The sequence below is a fragment of the Ranitomeya imitator genome, chromosome 1 (genome assembly GCF_032444005.1).
Source record: "Ranitomeya imitator isolate aRanImi1 chromosome 1, aRanImi1.pri, whole genome shotgun sequence".
NCBI classification, from domain to species: domain Eukaryota; kingdom Metazoa; phylum Chordata; class Amphibia; order Anura; family Dendrobatidae; genus Ranitomeya; species Ranitomeya imitator.
Window position 1 is genome coordinate 1,047,682,702 of NC_091282.1, and position 19,054 is coordinate 1,047,701,755.

At 45.1% G+C, this 19,054-nt stretch overlaps 1 protein-coding gene across 1 annotated transcript in view; it reads right to left on the reverse strand.

Moving 5' to 3' along the window:
- PLRG1 (pleiotropic regulator 1) overlaps window positions 1-19,054 on the reverse strand; it is a 146,410-nt gene that overhangs the window by 19,765 nt on the left and 107,591 nt on the right. The window contains exons 13-14 of the mRNA XM_069744101.1: window positions 2,989-3,128; window positions 2,710-2,903 (exon numbers count right to left, since the gene is read on the reverse strand). Of these exons, the coding sequence (XP_069600202.1) occupies window positions 2,710-2,903; window positions 2,989-3,128 (334 nt within the window). The remainder of the gene's footprint in view (window positions 1-2,709; window positions 2,904-2,988; window positions 3,129-19,054) is intronic.

The following is a 19,054-nucleotide window of genomic DNA, read 5'->3' on the forward strand; positions in this document are numbered from 1 at the left end:
CCCATAAGATGCTCCATATTAAAATATGCCCCATATAATCCTGCATAAAAAGGTTAATAATGGCCCCATAAGATGCTCCATAGACACATTTGCCCAATATAATGCTGTACAAATGCTGATTATGGCCCCATTAGATGCTCCATAAAGATATTTGCCCCATATAGTGCTGCACAAACCTTGATTATGGCCCTATAAGATGCCCCATACAGACACTTGCCCCATATAATGCTGCACAAACGTTATGGCCCCATATAGTGCTGCACAAACGTTATGGCCCCATATAGTGCTGCACAAACGTTATGGCCCCATATAATGCTGCACAAACGTTATGGCCCCATATAGTGCTGCACAAACGTTATGGCCCCATAGATGCTCCATACAGACACTTGCCCCATTTGCTGCGCTCCCCGTTATACTCACCTGCTCCTGGCGCTGTGCAGTCCCTGCTTCCCCGACATCGCAGCTTCATCCTGTACTGAGTGGTCACCGTTACCGCTCATTACAGGAATGAATATGCGGCTCCACCTCTATGGGAGGTGGAGCCGCATATTCATTACTGTAATGACCGGTACCATGTGACCGCTCAGTACAGGAACAAGCTGCCGGCGCTGCGGAAGCCAGGGACCTGCTGGGACCGCGCCAGGAGTAGGTGAGTATAATTAGACAGGCCCCGCTACCCCTCTCCTGCCAACCCTTGGGTATGACTCGAGTATAAGCCAAGAGGGGGACTTTCAGCCAAAAAAAGTGGGTTGAAAATCTCGGCTTATCCTCGAGTATATACGGTAACCTGTTGTGAGTTCCGTTCTGGAGCTCCCTCCTGTGGTTGCTAATGGTATTTTTGCGAGTTCTGCCCTTGGGCTCCCTCTGGTGGTTTCAAGTGGAACTGCTGCTCCGTTAGGTAGCTGTGGCAGCTGCCTTCACTAATCGCCTTGCCTGGGTTTGTTATTTAAACCTGCTCTGGGCCTTAGTCCATGCCTGCTGTCAATGTTCTTGGTTGGATTTGATTCTTCCCTTGGATTTCTCATATGGCCAGTCCTTGTCTGCAAAAGATAAGTTTTGCTAGTTTTGTTTGTCCATTTGCTTGGACTCTATTGCTGTGCATTTTGTCTCTATTGTCCAGCTTGTCACTATGTCTTATTCAGGCTAGCTGGAAGCTCTGGGAAAGCAGATTTGCCCCTCCACACCGTGAGTCGGTGTGGAGTTCATTTTTGTAAACTCTGCGTGGATTTTGTAGTTTTTAATACTGACCGCACAGTATCCTTTGCTCTCTGTCTATCTAGTTTAGTTTTGGCCACCCTTTTCTGAAATCTAATTTCATTTCTGTGTTCGTCATTTCCCTCTCCTTTCACAGTCAATATTTGTGGGGGGCTGTCTTTCCTTTTCGGGGTTTCTCTGAGGCAAGATAGCTTTCTATTTCCTTCTTTAGGGGTAGTTATATCTGAGGCTGTGACGAGGTGTCTAGGGAGTGTCAGGAACATCCCACGGCTATTTCTAGTTGTGTTGTTAGGATTAGGGATTGTGGTCAGTAGAGATACCACCTTCTCAGAGCTCGTTCCATGTTGCGTTTTAGCCACCAGGCCATTTCAGTGTGGCCTCTTAACCACCAGGTCATAACAGTAACCCCCACATGTACTCAGGCTGGCTAGCAGCTGTAAATCATGCAACTGCGTCAACAAAAATCTCCGAGCAGTCACAAATACTCGGAGACCAACCGAGTGTGCTTGGGAAAACTCGAGCAACAAGTATACTCGCTCATCACTACTTAGGAAGCCTTTGCAAGTGTTTTTTGTTAATTATTCTAATATACTGAGATAATGACTGATTTTCATTGGCTGTAAGCCATAATCATCAACATTAACAGAAATAAACACCTGAAATAGATCACTCTGTTTGTAATGACTATATACGAATTTCAGTTTTTGCATTGAAGAACTGAAATAAATTAACATTTTGATGATATTCTAATTTTGTGAGAAGCACCTGCAACACCCTTAACCATGGAATGGCCCATAGCTGCGTCTAAAGACTCACACCATCGGCTGCCAATAGTTGGTGGCCAAAAAGGTGGATACTACCTCCGAAATGTGTAGGGTCGAATAACGGGGACAACCGTAGCAAGTGACGTCACTTTTGCTGAAATCGGCAGTTTCAAATCAGTGCAGCTGGTTGGAGCACCGGACACAGAAGAAACACCAAGGATTGAGGTCTGACAAGATACTCCCCACTCGGCTAATCCTCCTTCAGTCAATCATCTCTACATTGTAACAGATTTGGAAAGACCCAATCACGTCTATGCATAGGTATTCATAGATTTTTTTTTTACAAGATTCTATGCATGTACAGTATCAGAGGATAATTATTATATTTTAACTATATTCATTTAGCGTTCTTCATAAAGAGATTCTTTAGCGCTTTTAACTTCTATTTGAATTTGGTAAAACAATCTGCATGACGTCTAATTCCAGGCCATAGTTTTCTCAATTGATGTAACTAAAAAGATTTGGACAGTGTGCTACAAGAAGCACGTGTGGAAGCCAAGGCCTAGCTGAAAACATCGGCTGTGGATTGGACTGTGGAGCACAAGTCACGAAAAAAAATCTGCAGCATACCTACAAATCAAAATTGCAGAATTTTTCTACTGTGCATGACCGACATTATACTATAACAAGTCACGAAGTTTGGGTGCAGACAATATAAAAGGATACATACCGCAGTATCATCCTCTCTGTAGACTTTGACAGTTTTATCGGCTTCGGCAGTGATTAATCTGCTCTCTGATTGGTCAAAGGTGCATGCAAATATACCAGATTCACTGTCTAGAGAGCCTGGCTGAACGGCAGCATGAATTCTCTGGAAATTGTACCCTGTCCTCCAGTCCCATAGGTGCATTGTTCCATTATCAGCTGCAAGAGACAATCAGAAAGTGTCAGGAAGTTTTACTCTTACCAGTCAGGTCAATGGCTTAAGAAAATGAGTAAAGTGTGGCACCTCCGGACACCAGGACTCCATCAGAGTTGACGGCCAACGTGTTGATTATAGCATTGTGACCAGAGAGGTTCTGGATGAAGCTGCCATCAGGGAATTTCCACTGCTTAATATTATCCGGTGACCCAGATGCAAATGTGTACCTAGAAGAAAAGGAACGATTATGGAGGGAAGTGGATAATTATGGAATATATAGTTACACAATAGGAGTTGTGCTGACTGTTCCCCAAGTGAAGAACTGCAGAGTAGCATTTATTGTGTCACACGGCGAGCGCCTGTGCATCTAATGCTATTTCTGCTTTCTCTCAATACAGGTGGCCCAGACGCTGCAGAAAAATGTATTCATAAAGAGAACTATAGTAACATAATTATTAAGGTTGAAGGAAGACTATAAGTCCATCTAGTTCAACCCATAGCCTAACCTAACATGCCCTAACATGTTGATCCAGAGGAAGGCAAAAAAAAACCCCATGTGGCAAATAGTAAGCTCCACCTTGGGGAAAAAATTACTTCCTGACTCCACATATGGCAATCAGACTAGTTCCCTGGATCAACACCCTAACAAGGAATCTAGTGTATATACCCTGTAACATTATACTTTTCCAGAACGGTATCCAGTCCCCTCTTAAATTTAAGTAATGAATCACTCATTACAACATCATACGGCAGAGAGTTCCATAGTCTCACTGCTCTTACTGTAAAGAATCCACGTCTGTTATCATGCTTAAACCTTCCTCCAGACGTAGAGGATGCCCCCTTGTCCCTGTCTCAGGTCTGATTAAAAAGATCATCAGAAAGGTCTTTGTACTGTCCCCTCATCTCCCGATCATTCCATGCCCTCTTCTGTACTCACACTTCCCAGCCACTTCTTGTCTAAAGGGTTTTCTAAAGGAAGGAGATATAACCGAGTCTCCCCCCACTGGTAACACTTTCCAGGGGCTATATGCATCGGACGATGTAAGAACACGATGATTCGCGGGTTTTCCTGCATGAGTATGCATAACAAAGAAAGCCACCAACCCGCGGTGTGTGAGGGAGGGGAGATGGACTATGCTATAGGTCAGATGGGAATACCACCAGTATATAAGCGGTGTTGTATTAATAGCCACATCCTTTCCAACATATGCTGCCCACAGGAAAGATATACGGCTACGGCCAGATCCACGTTAAAGGGGCCTTTCCGCATCATTGGCTATAAATGTCCGAGAGACCTCTGTCTACTGGGACCTGTATCTATTTTGGCAACGGGCCTGACTTGCAGTCAACAATGAAGAGGTGTCCGTACATATACGGAGCACCTGCAGAAATGAATGAAGAGCCGAGCATGTGCAGACACCTCTATTCCCAATGGTAAGTCAGGCCCGTTCTCAATATAAATGCAAGTCCCAATTTGTGGAACACATCTGGAGGACAAGATTCCAATGGGAACACCCCTTAAACAAGCTGAAAGCGTACAAAAGACTTGTTTCCAGGGCATCCATCCAAGCGCTAAATATTCAACCATTATATAAGTGTTTCTAGCCTGCATGATATACATACAAGATAACCAGTGATAAGGACTTTTAAAGTCATAATATTTTTGAGCAACATGGAGATACGCAAAAATGTTGTGACTTTTGTTGGAGTTCAGACAGGGGCATGGCTAAGCCCACCCGTCAAATTCAGCAATTTGCTGGCATTTCTACTGAGACACCCGCCACTAAGAAAACGCACCAAATTCATTAAGTGCCAAGGGCTTATTAATTAACCTGATTAATTGTACTCCGGCGAGCCCTTTAATAAAACGGATGGGCGCAATACTAGCCTTCACGAGTTGGCCCTATGGGTCTCATTTATCAAAACGGTCTAGAAACCAATACAGGGCTTCTAAAATGAAAGCTGCACCAAAACGTGGTTGCTATGGGCAAAAAAGGTTCCCTTTTAGGAAGTTTTGATAAATTTTCCCTTATGCTTGGGCAAAGAGGGGGCTCATGAATACTTTACAATATCTTGTAATACTTCAGCTATGCCCCTTAATTTAGATACAGCCTTTGCTTTTTCCCTTCCATTTTTCCCCCTATCTTCAAGATTCATAACTTTTTTATCCTATAGCTGAAAATGCCTTGTTTTCTATCTTTTTATTTGCCTAAAAAGCTGTATATAATTTTTTTGTTTGCTTGTTTAACCCCTTCCCGACCTGTGACAGCGTATGCGTCATGAAAGTCGGTGCCAATCCGACCTGTGACGCATATGCTGTGTCACAGAAAGATCGCGTCCCTGCAGATCGGGTGAAAGGGTTAACTCCCATTTCACCCGATCTCCAGGGACAGGGGGAGTGGTAGTTTAGCCCAGGGGGGGTGGCTTCACCCCCCCGTGGCTACGATCGCTCTGATTGGCTGTTGAAAGTGAAACTGCCAATCAGAGCGATTTGTAATATTTCACGTAAAAAACTGGTGAAATATTACAATCCAGCCATGGCCGATGCTGCAATATCATCGGCCATGGCTGGAAACACTAATGTGCACCCACCCCACCAATCGCCCCCCCAGCCCCTGGATCTGTGGTCCGCTCCCCTCCGTCCTGTGCTCCGCTCCCCCGTCCTCCTGTCCGCTCCCCCCGTGCTCCAATCAAACCACCCCGCACTCCGATCCCCCCCTGCACAGCGATCCCCCCCGTGCTCCGATCCACCCCCCCGCACAGCGATCCCCCACCCCGTGCTCCAATCCCTCACCCCGTGTTCCGATCCACCCCCTCCGTGCTCCAATCCACCCACCCCCCCCGTGTTCCGATCCACCCCCCCGTGCTCCGACGCCCCCCCCCGTGCCCTGATCTCCCCCCTTATACTTACCCGGCCTCCCGGTGTCCGTCCGTCTTCTTTGCTGGGCGCCGCCATCTTCCAAAATGGCGGGCGCATGTGCAGTGCGCCCGCCGAATCTGCCGGCCGGCAGATTCGTTCCAAAGTGAGTTTTGATCACTGAGATATAACCTATCTCAGTGATCAAAATAAAAAAAATAGTAAATGACCCCCCCCCCTTTGTCACCCCCATAGGTAGGGACAATAAAAAAAATAAAGAATTTTTTTTTTTGTTCCACTAATGTTGGGGTAAGAACTAGGGTTAGGGTTAGGGTTAGGGGTAGGGTTGGGGGTAGGAATGTCCACATGTATTCTGGTCCTCTGCGGATTTTTCCGCAGAGGATTTGATAAATCCGCAGTGCTAAACCGCTGTGGATTTATCGCAGATTTACCGCGGTTTTTCTGCGCATTTCACTGCGGTTTTACAACTGCGACTTTCTATTGGAGCAGTTGTAAAACCGCTGCGGAATCCGCAGAAAGAAGTGACATGCTGCGGAATGTAAACCGCTGCGTTTCCGTGCAGTTTTTCTGCAGCATGTGTACAGCGATTTTTGTTTCCCATAGGTTTACATTGAACTGTAAACTCATGGGAAACTGCTGCGGATCCGCAGCGTTTTCCGCAGCGTGTGCACATACCTTTAGAATTAGGCTATGTGCACACGGTGCGGATTTGGCTGCGGATCCGCAGCAGTGTTCCATCAGGTTTACAGTACCATGTAAACATATGGAAAACCAAATCCGCTGTGCCCATGGTGCGGAAAATACCACGCGGAAACGCTGCGTTGTATTTTCCGCAGCATGTCAATTCTTTGTGCGGATTCCGCAGCGTTTTACACCTGTTCCTCAATAGGAATCCGCAGGTGAAATCCGCACAAAAAACATTGGCAATCCGCGGTAAATCCGCAGGTAAAACGCAGTGCCTTTTACCCGCGGATTTTTCAAAAATGGTGCTGAAAAATCTCATACGAATCCGCAACGTTGGCACATAGCCTTAGGGTTAGGGTTGGAATTAGGGTTGTGGTTAGGGTTAGGGGTGTGTTGGGGTTAGGGTTGTGGTTAGGGGTGTGTTGGGGTTAGGGTTGTGATTAGGGTTACGGCTACAGTTGGGATAAGGGTTAGGGGTGTGTTGGAGTTAGAATTGAGGGGTTTCCACTGTTTAGGCACATCAGGGGGTCTCCAAACGCAACATGGCGCCACCATTGATTCCAGCCAATCTTGTATTCAAAAGGTCAAATGGTGCTCCCTCACTTCCGAGCCCCGACGTGCGCCCAAACAGTGGTTTATCCCCACATATGGGGTACCAGCATACTCAGGACAAACTGCGCAACAATTAATGGGGTCCAATTTCTCCTGTTACCCTTGAGAAAATAAAAAAATTGCTTGCTAAAACATCATTTTTGAGGAAAGAAAACGTATTTATTATTTTCACGGCTCCGCGTTATAAACTTCTGTGAAGCACTTGGGGGTTCAAAGTGCTCACCTCACATCTAGATAAGTTCCTTGGGGGGTCTAGTTTCCAAAATGGGGTCACTTGTGGGGGGTTTCTACTGTTTAGGGACACCAGGGGCTCTGCAAACGCAACAAGACGTCCGCAGACCATTCCATCAAAGTCTGCATTTCAAAAGTCACTACTTCCCTTCTGAGCCCCGACGTGTGCCCAAACAGTGGTTTACCCCCACACATGGGGTATCAGCTTACTCAGGAGAAACTGGACAACAACTTTTGTGGTCCAATATCTCCTGTAACCCTTGGGAAAATAAAAAATTCTGGGCTAAAATATTATTTTTGAGGAAAGAAAACGTATTTATTATTTTCACGGCTCTGCGTTATAAACTTCTGTGAAGCACTTGGGGGTTCAAAGTGCTCACCTCACATCTAGATAAGTTCCTTGGGGGGTCTAGTTTCCAAAATGGGGTCACTTGTGGGGGGTTTCTACTGTTTAGCCACATCAGGGGCTCTGCAAACGCAACGTGACGCCCGCAGAGAATTCCATTAAAGTCTGCATTTCAAAACGTCACTACTTCACTTCCGAGCCCCAGCATGTGCCTAAACAGTGGTTTACCCCCACATATGGGGTATCAGCGTACTCAGGAGAAACTGGACAACAACTTTTGGGGTCAAAATTGTCCTGTTACCCTTGGGAAAATAAAAAATTGCGGGCTAAAAAATCATTTTTGAGAAAACAATTTTTATTTTTTATTTTCATGGCTCTGCGTTATAAACTTCTATGAAGCACTTGAGGGTTCAAAGTCCTCACCACACATCTAGATTAGTTCCTTTGGGGGTCTAGTTTCCAAAATGGGGTCACTTGTGGGGGAGCTCCAATGTTTAGGCACACAGGGGCTCTCCAAACGCGACATGGTGTCCGCTAATGATTGGAGCTAATTTTCCATTTAAAAAGCCAAATGGCGTGCCTTCCCTTCTGAGCCCTGCCGTGTGCCCAAACAGTGGTTTACCCCCACATATGGGGTATCTGCGTACTCAGGACAAACTGGACAACAACATTTGTGGTCCAATTTCTCCTATTACCATTGGCAAAATAGGAAATTGCAGGCTAAAAAATCATTTTTGAGAAAAGAAAAATTATTTTTGATTTTCATGGCTCTGCATTATAAACTTCTGTGAAGCACCTGGGGGTTTAAAGTGCTCAGTATGCATCTAGATAAGTTCCTTGGGGGGTCTAGTTTCCAAAATGGGGTCACTTGTGGGGGAGCTCCAATGTTTAGGCACACAGGGGCTCTCCAAACGCGACATGGTGTCCGCTAACAATTGGAGCTAATTTTCCATTCAAAAAGTCAAAAGGCGCGCCTTCCCTTCCGAGCCCTGCCGTGTGCCCAAACAGTGGTTTACCCCCACATATGAGGTATCGGCGTACTCGGGAGAAATTGCTCAACAAATTTTAGGATCCATTTTATCCTATTGCCCATGTGAAAATGAAAAAATTGAGGCGAAAAGAAATTTTTTGTGAAAAAAAAGTACTTTTTCATTTTTACGGATCAATTTGTGAAGCACCTGGGGGTTTAAAGGGCTCACTATGCATGTAGATAAGTTCCTTGGGGCGTCTAGTTTCCAAAATGGGGTCACTTGTGGGGGAGCTCCAATGTTTAGGCACACAGGGTCTCTCCAAACGTGACATGGTGTCCGCTAAAGAGTGCAGCCAATTTTTCATTCAAAAAGTCAAATGGCGCTCCTTCCCTTCCAAGCCCTGCCGTGCGCCAAAACAGTGGTTTACCCCCACATATGCGGTATCAGCGTACTCAGGACAAATTGGACAACAACTTTAGTTGTTCAGTTTCTCCTTTTACCATTGGGAAAATAAAAAAATTGTTGCTGAAAAATCATTTTTGTGACTAAAAAGTTAAATGTTCATTTTTTCCTTCCATTTTGCTTCTGCTGCTGTAAAGCACCTGCAGGGTTAATTAACTTCCAGAATGTGGTTTTGTGCACCTTGAGGGGTGCAGTTTTTAGAATGGTGTCACTTTTGGGTATTTTCAGCCATATAGACCCCTCAAACTGACTTCAAATGTGAGGTGGTCCCTCAAAAAAATGGTTTTGTAAATTTCGTTGTAAAAATGAGAAATCGCTGGTCAAATTTTAACCCTTATAACTTCCTAGCAAAAAAAAATTTTGTTTCCAAAATTGTGCTGATGTAAAGTATACATGTGGGAAATGTTATTTATTAACTATTTTGTGTCACAAAACTCTCTGGTTTAACAGAATAAAAATTCAAAATGTGAGAATTGCGAAATTTTCAAAATTTTCGCCAAATTTCCGTTTTTATCACAAATAAACACAGAATTTATTGACCTAAATTTACCACTAACACGAAGCCCAATATGTCACAAAAAAACAGTCTCAGAACCGCTAGGATCCATTGAAGCGTTCCTGAGTTATTACCTCATAAAGGGACACTGGTCAGAATTGCAAAAAACGGCAAGGTCTTTAAGGTCAAAATAGGCTGGGTCATGAAGGGGTTAAATTTAATTCCATTTTTTTTGAGAAGTGAAATAAACAAAACCGATTCTGACATTTCAATTATTTTTTGGCAATCACGATGTTGGATAAATATTCTGAATATTGCTGAAAATATGCAGGCAGTAGTGTTGAGCGATACCGTCCGATACTTGAAAGTATCGGTATCGGATAGTATCGGCCGATACCCGAAAAATATCGGATATCGCCGATACCGATATCCGATACCAATACAAGTCAATGGGACATCAAGTATCGGAATGTATCCTCATGGATCCCAGGGTCTGAAGGAGAGGAAACTCTCCTTCAGGCCCTGGGATCCATATTAAAGTGTAAAATAAAGAATTAAAATAAAAAATATTGTTATATTCACCTCTCCGGCGGCCCCTGGACATCAGCGGGAGGATCCGGCGTCCGGCACGGCTTCTTTCTTCAAAATGCGCGCCTTCAGGACCTGTGGAATGACGTCCCGGCTTCTGATTGGTCGCGTGCCGCCCATGTGACCGCCACGCGACCAATCAGAAGCCGCGACGTCATTCCTCAGGTCCTAGAAGGCGCTCATTCTAGGACTTTAGCTGAGGAATGACGTCGCGGCTTCTGATTGGTCGCGTGGCGGTCACATGGGCGGCACGCGACCAATCAGAAGCCGGGACGTCATTCCACAGGTCCTGAAGGCGCGCATTTTGAAGAAAGAAGCCGTGCCGGACGCCGGATCCTCCCGCTGATGTCCAGGGGCCGCCGGAGAGGTGAATATAACAATATTTTTTATTTTAATTCTTTATTTTACACTTCCGATACCGATACCCGATATCACAAAAATATCGGATCTCGGTATCGGAATTCCGATACCGCAAGTATCGGCCGATACCCGATACTTGCGGTATCGGAATGCTCAACACTAGCAGGCAGCGATGTTAAAAAATTGTGTTTTTTTTAACATTTTGCTACATTTGTTTGGAGACAAAGGGAAGGTATATAACACATTATTAACCCCTTAGTGAGAACCAATTTTGTGCTTAATGAACAAGCCACTTTTTACAATTCTGTCCACTGTCACTTTATGTGGTTGTAACTCTGGAACGCTTCAACGGATCCCACTGATTCTGATTGGTTTTTCGTGACATATTGTACTTCATGTTAGTAGTAAAATTTCTGCGATATGACTTGTGTTTATTTATAAAAACAAAACTGAAATATGGCAAAAAATTAGAAAATTTTGCAAATTTCAAACTTTGAATTTTTAGGCCTTTAACCCCTTTACCCCCAAGGGTGGTTTGCACGTCAATGACCAGGCCAATTTTTACAATTCTGACCACTGTCCCTTTATGAGGTTATAACTCCGAAACGCTTCAACGGATCCTGGTGATTCTGACATTGTTTTCTCGTGACATATTGTACTTCATGATAGTGGTAAAATTTCTTTGATAGTACCTGCGTTTATTTGTGAAAAAAACGGAAATTTGGCGAAAATGTTGAAAATTTCGCAATTTTCAAACTTTGAATTTTTATGCAATTAAATCGCAGAGATATGTCACACAAAATACTTAATAAGTAACATTTCCCACATGTCTCCTTTACATCAGCATAATTTTGGAACCAATTTTTTTTTTTGTTAGGGAGTTATAAGGGTTAAAAGTTGACCAGCAATTTCTCATTTTTACAACACCATTTTTTTTTTAGGGACCACGTCTCATTTGAAGTCATTTTGAGGGGTCTATATGATAGAAAATGCCCAAGTGTGACACCATTCTAAAAACTGCACCCCTCAAGGTGCTCAAAACCACATTCAAGAAGTTTATTAACCCTTCAGGTGTTTAATAGGAATTTTTGGAATGTTTAAATAAAAATGAACATTTAACTTTTTTACACAAAAAATTTACTTCAGCTCCAATTTGTTTTATTTTACCAAGGGTAACAGGAGAAATTGGACCCAAAAAGTTGTTGTCCAATTTGTCCTGAGTACGCTGATACCCCATATGTGGCAGTAAACCACTGTTTGGGCGCATGGGAGAGCTCGGAAGGGAAGGAGCGCAGTTTGACTTTTCAATGCAAAATTGACAGAAATTGAGATGGGACGCCATGTTGCGTTTGGAGCGCCACTGATGTGCCTAAACATTGAAACCCCCCACAAGTGACACCATTTTGGAAAGTAGACCCCCTAAGGAACTTATCTAGAGGTGTGGTGAGCACTTTGACCCACCAAGTGCTTCACAGAAGTTTATAATGCAGAGCCATAAAAATAAAACAAAATTTTTTTCCCACAAAAATTATTTTTTAGCCCCCAGTTTTGTATTTTCCCTAGGGTAACAGGAGAAATTGGACCCCAAAAGTTGTTGTCCAATTTGTCCTGAGTACGCTGATACCCCATATGTGGGGGGGAACCACCGTTTGGGCGCATGGGAGGGTTCGGAAGGGAAGGAGCGCCATTTGGAATGCAGACTTAGATGGAATGGTCTGCAGGCGTCACATTGCGTTTGCAGAGCCCCTAATGTACCTAAACAGTAGAAACCCCCCACAAGTGACACCATTTTGGAAAGTAGACCCCCTAAGGAACTCATCTTGATGTGTTGTGAGAGCTTTGAACCCCCAAGTATTTCACTACAGTTTATAACGCAGAGCCATGCAAATAAAAAATATTTTTTTTTCCACAAAAATTATATTTTAGCCCCCAGTTTTGTATTTTTCCAAGGTTAGCAGGAGAAATTGGACCCTAAATGTTGTTGTCCAATTTGTCCTGAGTACGCTGATACCCGATATGTGGGGGGGAACCACCGTTTGGGCGCATGGGAGGGCTCGGAAGGGAAGGAGCATCATTTGGAATGCAGACTTAGATGGATTGGTCTGCAGGCGTCACATTGCGTTTGCAGAGCCCCTAATGTACCTAAACAGTAGAAACCCCCCACAAGTGACCCCATATTGGAAACTAGACCCCTCAATGAACTTATCTAGATGTGTTGTGAGAACTTTGAACCCCCAAGTGTTTCACTACAGTTTATAACGCAGAGCCGTGAAAATAAAAAATCTTTTTGTTTTCCCACAAAAATTATTTTTTAGCCCCCAGTTTTGTATTTTCCCAAGGGTAACAGGAGAAATTGGTCCACAAAAGTTGTTGTCCAATTTGTCCTGAGTACGCTGATACCCCATATGTTGGGGTAAACCCCTGTTTGGGCACACAGGAGAGCTCGGAAGGGAAGGAGCACTGTTTTACTTTTTCAACGCAGAATTGGCTGGAATTGAGATCGGACGCCATGTCGTGTTTGGAGAGCCCCTGATGTGCCGAAACAGTGGAAACCCCCCAATTATAACTGAAACCCTAATCTAAACACACCCCTAACCCTAATTCCAACGGTAACCCTAACCACACCTCTAACCCTGACACACCCCTAACCCTAATCCCAACCCTATTCCCAACTGTAAATGTAATCTAAACCCTAACCCTAACTTTAGCCCCAACCCTAACTGTAGCCCCAACCCTAACCCTAGCCCTAACCCTAGCCCTAACCCTAACCCTAGCCCTAACCCTAGCCCTAGCCCTAGCCCTAACCCTAACCCTAGCCCTAACCCTAACCCTAGCCCTAGCCCTAGCCCTAACCCTAGCCCTAATGGGAAAATGGAAATAAATGCATTTTTTTTTATTTTTCCCTAACTAAGGGGGTGATGAAGGGGGGTTTGATTTACTTTTATAGCGAGTTTTTTAGCGGATTTTTATGATTGGCAGCCGTCACACACTGAAAGACCCTTTTTATTGCAAAAAATATTTTTTGCAATACCACATTTTGAGAGCTATAATTTTTCCATATTTTGGTCCACAGAGTCATGTGAGGTCTTGTTTTTTGCGGGACGAGTTGACGTTTTTATTGAAAACATTTTTGGGCACGTGACATTTTTTGATCGCTTTTTATTCCGATTTTTGTGAGGAAGAATGACCAAAAGCCAGCTATACATGAATTTCTATTGGGGGAGGCGTTTATACCGTTCCGCGTTTGGTAAAATTGATAAATCAGTTTTATTCTTCGGGTCAGTACGATTACAGCGATACCTCATTTATATCATTTTTTTATGGTTTGGCGCTTTTATACGATAAAAACTATTTTACAGAAAAAATAATTATTTTTGCATCGCTTTATTCTCAGGACTATAACTTTTTTATTTTTTTGCTGATGATGCTGTATGGCGGCTCTTTTTTTGCGGGACAATATGACGCTTTCAGCGGTACCATGGTTATTTATATCTGTCCTTTTGATCGCGTGTTATTCCACTTTTTGTTCGGCGGTATGATAATAAAGCGTTGTTTTTTGCCTCGTTTTTTTTTTTTTTTTCTTACGGTGTTTACTGAAGGGGTTAACTAGTGAGACAGTTTTATAGGTCGGGTCGTTACGGACGCGGCGATACTAAATATGTGTACTTTTATTGGTTTTTTTTTTATTTAGATGAAGAAATGTATTTATGGGAATAATATTTTTTTTTTTTTTCATTATTTTGGAATATTTTTTTTAATTTTTTTTTTACACATTTGGAAATTTTTTTTTTTACTTTTTTACTTTGTCCCAGGGGGGGACATCACAGATCAGTGATCTGACAGTTTGCACAGCACTCTGTCAGATCACTGATCTGACATGCAGCGCTGCAGGCTTCACAGTGCCTGCTCTGAGCAGGCTCTGTGAAGCCACCTCCCTCCCTGCAGGACCCGGATCCGCGGCCATCTTGGATCCGGGGCTGGAGGGAGCAGGGAGGGAGGTGAAACCCTCGCAGCAACGCGATCACATCGCGTTGCTCCGGGGGTCTCAGGGAAGCCCGCAGGGAGCCCCCTCCCTGCGCGGTGCTTCCCTGCACCGCCGGCACATCGCGATCATCTTTGATCGCGGTGTGCCAGGGGTTAATGTACCGGGGGCGGTCCGTGACCGCTCCTGGCACATAGTGCCGGATGTCAGCTGCGATAAGCAGCTGACACCCGGCCGCGATCGGCCGCGCTCCCCCCGTGAGCGCGGCCGATCGGCTATGACGTACTATCCCGTCCAGGGTCAGATAAGCCCAGGGCACCTCGACGGGATAGTAGGTCTAAGGTCACAGAGGGGTTAAATCAGGGAGTCATATTGCACATAATATGTAAAAAATAACATTTCCCACATGTCTACTTTACATCAGCACAATTTTTTGCTAGGACGTTATAACGGTTAAAAGTTGACCAGCGTTTTCTCATTTTTATAACAAAATTTACTAAACCATTTCTTTTTAGGGACCACCTCGCATTTGAACTGACTTGACCCCCCAAAGTCAATATAGCAGAAAATACCCAAAAGTGACACCATTCTAAAATCCTCAAGGTGCACAAAACCGCTTTCAAGAAGTTTATTAACCCTTCAGGTGCTTCACAAGAACAAACGCAATGTGGAGGGAAAAAATGAACGTTTTACTTTGTTCACCAAAAATTTACTTTGGAACTAATTTTTTTTTTTTTCGCAAGGGTATTGGGAGAAAATGGACCACAATATTTGTTGTGCAATTTCTCCTGAGTACGCGGACACCCTTTATGAGGGAGAAAGCCACTGTTTGGACTCATGGCAGGGCTCAGAAGGGAGGGTGCACCGTTTAACTTTTTGAACGCAAAACTGGCTGGAATCAATGGTGGCGCCATGTCGCGTTTGGAGACCCCCTGATGTACCTAAACAGTAGAAACTGCCCAATTCGAACCCCCACTTTAGCCCAACTAACCGTAATGTAAAAATGGAAATCTATATTTTTTATTTTATTATTTTTCCCTAACTAAAGGGGTGATAAAGGAGGGTTTTATTTACTATTCTTTTTATTTTGATCACCGTGATAGAGTATCACGGTGCTCAAAATGAACCAATAGGAAAAATGTCCTATTGCTCCCGGGTGCCAGCAGATCTCGGCGAGCACACTGCGCATGCCATTTTCTCCCGGAAGAAGACGCCGGTGGCCTGAGGGACTTCATGAGGGAATGCCTGGACACCAGAGGTACCAGGGGGTGATCGGGGGACCCCATTTGTCCCTCTTATGATGTACGGTCACATCTGAGGAGGGAGAAATTAAATGAAAAATAGGCTTTTTTTTGCGGTCGCCGTTATACTGTTAATAACTGTGATTGCAACACCGGGGTCAGTAAAAATCAACCCGAATCATGTCCTCTGGTGACTCAGCTACACCCGGTACCGTGTTTCCCCGAAAGTAAGACCCCCCCGAAAGTAAGGCAGGGTGGGGGGTTTCGGGGGGGTCCGCCAATGTAGGGCACCCCCCGGTTGTAAGGCAGGGTAGCGGGGGGGGGGGGGGAGGGAATGTAAGGCTGATTGGCCGATCAGCCTGTTCGTCACAGGCTCCCTAGTCCCTGCCGGCCATCAGCTCGAGCTGTGATTGGCCAGTCAGCCGGCTCGCAGCTGATTGGCCGAATCAGCTGCGACGTCACCGCCTGCAGGCTCGCTCCGATTGGTCCAGCTTCCCCGGCATCCGAATCGTCAGCCCGGCACCGCAGAGGAGATCGAAACAGAAGGAAAGTAACGGTAAGTTCCGAAACTCTCTCTGTGTGTGTGTACGGTATGTGTACGGTATGTGTATGGGTGCCGTATGGGGCTGTATGTGTCAGTGTGTGTACGGTACCGGTACGATATGTGTGTGGGTGCCGTGTGGGGCTGTACCGGTACCGTATGTGTCAGTGTGTGTGGTGGCAGAGTGGGGGGCAGAACCACTGTATGGGGAGGCTGCAGGAGGGAGGATGGGGTGGATGCCGGACTCTCAAACAATGGGGATGCTGCAGGGGGGAGGATGGGGTGGATGCCGGACTCTCAAACAATGGGGATGCTGCAGGGGGGAGGATGGGGTGGATGCCGGACTCTCAAACAATGGTGCCGTGTGGGGCTGTACCGGTACCGTATGTGTCAGTGTGTGTGGTGGCAGAGTGGGGGGCAGAACCACTGTATGGGGATGCTGCAGGGGGGAGGATGGGGTGGATGCCGGACTCTCAAACAATGGGGAGGCACCAGGGGATGCCGTACTGTACCATACAACAATGGGTAGGCTGCAGGGATACTGTATGGGGAGGGTTGCCGGACTGTACAACAATGGGGAGGCTGCAGGGGATGCCGTACTGTACCGTACAACAATGGGGAGGCTGCAGGGATACTGTATGGGGAGGGATGTCGGACTGTACAACAATGGGGAGGCTGCAGGGATTGCTTGCTTGTTGAACAGTCTACCGTAATGTAAAGTACCGTACTGTAAAACAGATACGGAACCAGAAACAATGCTGATACCGTATATTTTTACCCCCAGATGAGCTCTTCCGCTCCCGGTAAAAGAAAAAGCTACTCTGTGGAGTACAAAAAAGGGATAGTGGAGGAATCTCGGGGCAAGAATCTTGCGGAATTCTGCAAACAAAAAATGCTGGCTGAACGTTTGGTCCGCAAATGGCGAGCTGATTATGATCACCTCAGTGAACGAGCGGAGACCGGAAAGGCTAAAATGCGTAAGGTTGGATGTGGTCGGCAACCAATGTTTACTGAGCTGGAAGCCCTGGTCTCTGAGTGGGTTGCTAACAGGAGAGCGAAGACATTGGTGGTGACCAGGGCTCAGATTCAGGAATTTGCTCTTGCAAGTGCACCACAGTTTGAGATTTCCCCTGAGGAATTCAAGGCCTCACAGCACTGGGTGGATAACTTTCTTGAACGCAATGACCTGTCTCTGAGAAGATCCACCACACTCTTTAGGGTGGAGGATGCAGAAATAGTGAAACGTGCTTTTGCCTACAAAAAGTTTGTGGATGACACTGACTTCACAAAGTACAGTCTCTCCAACATGATTGCCATGGATGAAACCGCAGTGTTCATGGGTCAAGCTGCTCAAACCACCATTGACCAACGAGGTGCCTCCTCCGTGTACGTTCCCTCCACTGCGTATGAAAGTGCACGTGTCACCTGCATTTTGGCAATTCGGCTGGATGGCACTAAAGTCCCACCGCTACTCATTGCAAAGGGCAAGAAGGACAAGATTGAGAGGGTGTCTGGCATTTATGTGCTGGAAACTGAGAAAGCCTGGGCCACACAAGCGGTTATAAGGAAGTGGCTTGATTTAATGCTGCCGCTTGTTATGCGAGGCACCCAAAGAGGGATGCTGATCTGGGATGCAGCCAGCACACACCGCGCCAAAGACATGAAGAACTTTCTTCATGAGCGACGAATCGACCAGATCATGATTCCGGCAGGGATGACGGCTTATCTCCAGACTCTGGATATCGCCATAAACAAGCCCTTCAAGGACAATCTCCGTGCCGAGATCAATGACTACATTGAGAACAGAATGGAGAGAAATGTGCGTGGGAACTTTGTGAAGCCCAGACTGCCAGAGATCGTGAATTGGGTCAAGAATTCATGGGCTAAGATCGCGGACATTTGCATTCAAAATGCCCTACGAGCTGGCTACCTGGACAAGACCTGCTCATTTCTGGACAGTGCCGTGGCTACACATGAGCGATATGGCCCAATGATTCTGCAGGAACTTGAGTCCCAAGCAATTCCAGAGGAACCTCAAAACTTGGATGTTTATGATGATGTTCCAGAAGAGGATGACATGGTTGTCCTTGAATAAATCTTGCTTTATGTTACGGTGTTACATACGGTATTGAGACTGTTCGTTACTGTTCATTGTTTTGCATGTTATACATTAAAATACCGTAATGATACGGAACTTTAGTACGTAACAAGATATTCTTGAGACATTTGTTTGATTATTTGTTTGACCATGCTGTTCAGCCTGTTAATAAATGTTAATTTTATTGTTAAAAAAAATTGTCATTTTTTTCCCCAATGTAAGGCCTCCCCCGAAAGTAAGGCAGGGTGGGACTTTTGGGGGTAAAATTAATGTAAGACAGGGCCTTACTTTCGGGGAAACACGGTAGCAGAGACCCCAGAGAAATTTCCGGGGCTGGGGGGCGCTATATACTTAATCCTCAGTACCGTTAAAAAGCGGCGCTGTGTTTTAAGTACCCAACTGCTGCCGGTAAAAGGTGTATCGGGGGTCATTAAGGGGTTAATATGTTTTATGTTTTTAAAGTTTTCATTAATCCCGTTAGGGTGCTTGAAACCTGCAATCCCTTGACTGCCTACACCATACTTTAGCATTGCAATCTATTGTATAATTGATTATTTCCTCCTAGGGGTACTAACAAGGCAAACACAGGGTAATCCCTGGCTGCCATAGCAACTCGTAATTGCATCATGTAGGCCTTATTACCTTGGAAATGTAGCGGTCATG